The sequence below is a fragment of the Triticum aestivum genome, chromosome 1A, assembly GCF_018294505.1.
Source record: "Triticum aestivum cultivar Chinese Spring chromosome 1A, IWGSC CS RefSeq v2.1, whole genome shotgun sequence".
Taxonomy (NCBI): Eukaryota; Viridiplantae; Streptophyta; class Magnoliopsida; order Poales; family Poaceae; genus Triticum; species Triticum aestivum.
In genome coordinates this window covers 523,592,959-523,596,042 of record NC_057794.1, presented here as the reverse complement: position 1 = coordinate 523,596,042, position 3,084 = coordinate 523,592,959, and the positions used below count along the sequence as shown (strand labels likewise).

General features: G+C 63.7%; 1 protein-coding gene across 1 annotated transcript; it reads left to right on the top strand.

Moving 5' to 3' along the window:
* The first annotated feature begins 396 nt into the window (after positions 1-396).
* Positions 397-2,192, top strand: LOC101290689 (gibberellin 2-beta-dioxygenase 3). The gene is made up of 2 exons (XM_044589929.1): positions 397-1,330; positions 1,449-2,192. Exons 1-2 carry the CDS (start codon positions 413-415, stop codon positions 1,731-1,733), a joined length of 1,203 nt encoding a protein of 400 aa, XP_044445864.1. The 5' UTR covers positions 397-412; the 3' UTR covers positions 1,734-2,192.
* Positions 2,193-3,084: the final 892 nt, after the last annotated feature.

Sequence of the window (3,084 nt, the reverse complement as noted above, 5' to 3'; positions counted from 1 at the left end):
GTGCGCACAGGAACACCGCCCGTCGGTCCATGCATGATTGAGCAGCGTAGCATCGGCCACAGCACCCATCACCCTCCTCATTCCCGGACCCCAGCGCACCGGCGGATGGCATCGGCACACGTCGCCCCTCCCGGCTAATCGCCACGCCGGGGATTCAGTTCGCGGCAACTCCGGGCTCACTCAATACGGAAAAGGCAGTCGAGACAGGTCAGTCGACCGATGCGTGCACCCACACGACACGGGGTGAACAGCTCCTACCAACGTTGTCCATTCCCTCCCATTCGTTTCTCTACCCGCATTCCCGCCGCGTACGTACGTCGCCGCCTCTTCGGCCCCCCGCGCGCCCACTGGCAACCGCCACTGCCATCGGCGACCTCCTCCCCCCCGCCACCACTATATATACGCGCGCGCCATGAACGCCCTCCTCACTCCCCATCTCCCACTCGTGCGCCACCACAGCTCGAGTTCTCATCACCAGTGCGCCACTGTTGCGATAGTAGTAGCTTGTCGGCCCTGCCTGGTTCGGGGATCGATCGCTTGCCCTGCTTATTTGCTTGGCCCAGCTCTGCTCTGTTTCTTGGCAATGGTGGTCCTCGCGAAGCCGGCGGCGCTGGAGCAGATCGCGCTGCTGAGGACGCCGGAGGCGTGGGAGAGCTTCTCGGGCGTCCCGGCCGTGGACCTGTCCGGCCCCGGCGCCGCGGCGGACGTGGTGCGCGCGTGTGAGCGCTACGGGTTCTTCAGCGTCGTGAACCACGGCGTGCCGGCGGGCATGGTGGACCGGCTGGAGGCGGAGGCCGTCCGGTTCTTCGCGTCGTCGCAGGCGGACAAGGACGCGTCGGGCCCCGCCGACCCGTTCGGGTACGGGAGCAAGCGCATCGGGCGCAATGGCGACATGGGGTGGGTCGAGTACCTCCTCCTCGCCATCGAGCGCGACGCGCTCTCCAAGGCCTCCCCGGCGCCGACGTCGGCGCTGAGGGACGCGATCAACGACTACGTGGGCGCCATGCGCGGGCTGGCGAGGACGGTGCTGGAGATGGTGGCGGAGGGGCTGGGCGTGTCGCCGCGGGGCGCGCTGGCGGACATGGTGACGGGCGACGCGGCGAGCGACCAGGTGTTCCGGGTGAATCACTACCCGCCGTGCCCGCTGCTGCAGGGGCTCCCGCCCAACTGCAGCGTGACCGGGTTCGGCGAGCACACGGACCCGCAGCTGGTGTCCATCCTGCACTCCAACGGCACGCCCGGGCTCCAGGTCGCCCTCCACGACGGGCGCTGGGTGTCCGTCCCGCCCAACCGCGACGCCTTCTTCGTCAACGTCGGCGACTCCCTCCAGGTACACACATTCCTTCCCTCAGGCCCATCCCATGCACCGGTGGACGGACGGACCGACGACGACCGGCGTACGGCGGCGACAGGAACAATGATTAACCAATCGGTCGGGGTCGGTGCAGGTTCTGACGAACGGGAGGCTGAGGAGCGTGCGGCACCGGGTGGTGGCCGGCAACGGGCTCAAGTCGCGCGTGTCGATGATCTACTTCGGCGGGCCACCGCTGGCGCAGAGGATTGCACCGCTGCCGCAGCTGCTGGCGGGGACGCAGAGCTTGCCCCTCTACAGGGACTTCACATGGGGAGAGTACAAGAAGGCGGCCTACCGCTCTCGCCTCGGCGACAACCGGCTGGCCCCCTTCGAGGCGCCACCTGTCGCCACGCCACACGCCGACCGCCACCGGTCCTAGCCGGCCAACGTACGGCATACATCGCCGCGACATACTTCCTTGGGAGCTTTCGTACGTGTCGACGCACGTACACGACGGGAGCTGCTGATTGCTCCGGCCATGCCGGCCTCCGTACGCCGTGGCCCATGGGTGACCTGGCCGGATGTAAAGCTACGTACCTAAGCTTGGACCGGGGGCGTGGGCGTCCTGCCATGCTGCATGCCGATGCCGCGGTGGCCGGTGCCGCTGGGCGCGGCGCTGGGGCGAACCTCGATCCCGCCGATCTGTGTGGTCAAATGTACAGTAGTGGTAGCACTAGGGGTGGATCCATGAACCGAGCTTGCATTGGCCGGCTCACTGGCCGCTAACAGTTGACGTGCGGTGAAAGTTTGATGTGTGTCGGAGCCTTTCCAACAGGTGTGGTCTGGTTACTAATGGCTTTTCTATATATGGTAGTAGTGCTCTGCTCTTGTGCTTGTCCTTTGCTGTGCTCTGCTTCATGTCTGCTTTGCTTTTGTTGCTTCCACTTATGGCCAAGCCTGTTCGTCCGTGATTGGGCGTAGCGTATCACCGTGGTCCTTTTTTCATAGTAACACTGTTCGGCTTTAAGGCTTTAACTTGCATCTGATAGCATTTGCCTTCCCGCCATGGAGTTCCACCGGGACCATAATGTCTTGAGCCTTGAGAGTGTTTATGATGGCACTATTGTTCTTTCTAAGAAGTGATTACAAACCGCAATATGTTAGGCCAACTCCAGCGCGCGACCTCATCTTGTCTGGATGCGTCCGTTTGGGATAGAACGGACGAATAGCGCGGCCCAACACGCGGCCACAAACGGAGAAATGTTCGAATTTCGTCCGTTTTCGACTCATTCCCGGCCTAAACTTGCGCCGAGTTTGGAGTGAAACGGACATCGCGCGAACGGGCTGGACGCACGCCCTTGTCCTCTCCGTGGCCCACCTGTCGGGGACACTAGCAGTCCATTCACCTCCAACGCCTCCACCCGCTCTCCCCCACCCCAACCCGCCACCGGCGCCGCCACTATTCTCCGGCCGCCTCCTCACTGCTCACCCCCCTCCCCGGCCGTCCATACCAAACCATGTCCCGACATGGCCGCCACCACACCCGCGCATTCGTAGGAGTTTTGGCCGTTGCTTGGAGGAGATTTGGTCGTCGCCGTCGTAGCCGGTGCCCGACGGGATACGACTGTTGGCGACAGATATGGACCATGGCAGCTTCTGCCCAATGCTCTAGAGCGGCCAGTAGCCAGCCGCCAACCACCCCTGCTGCATCGAGGTGATCATCGCGACCTCTTTGCCACCACGACCGCAAGATGTTTGACACTTTGCCCACAAAGGTATGGACAGTGGAG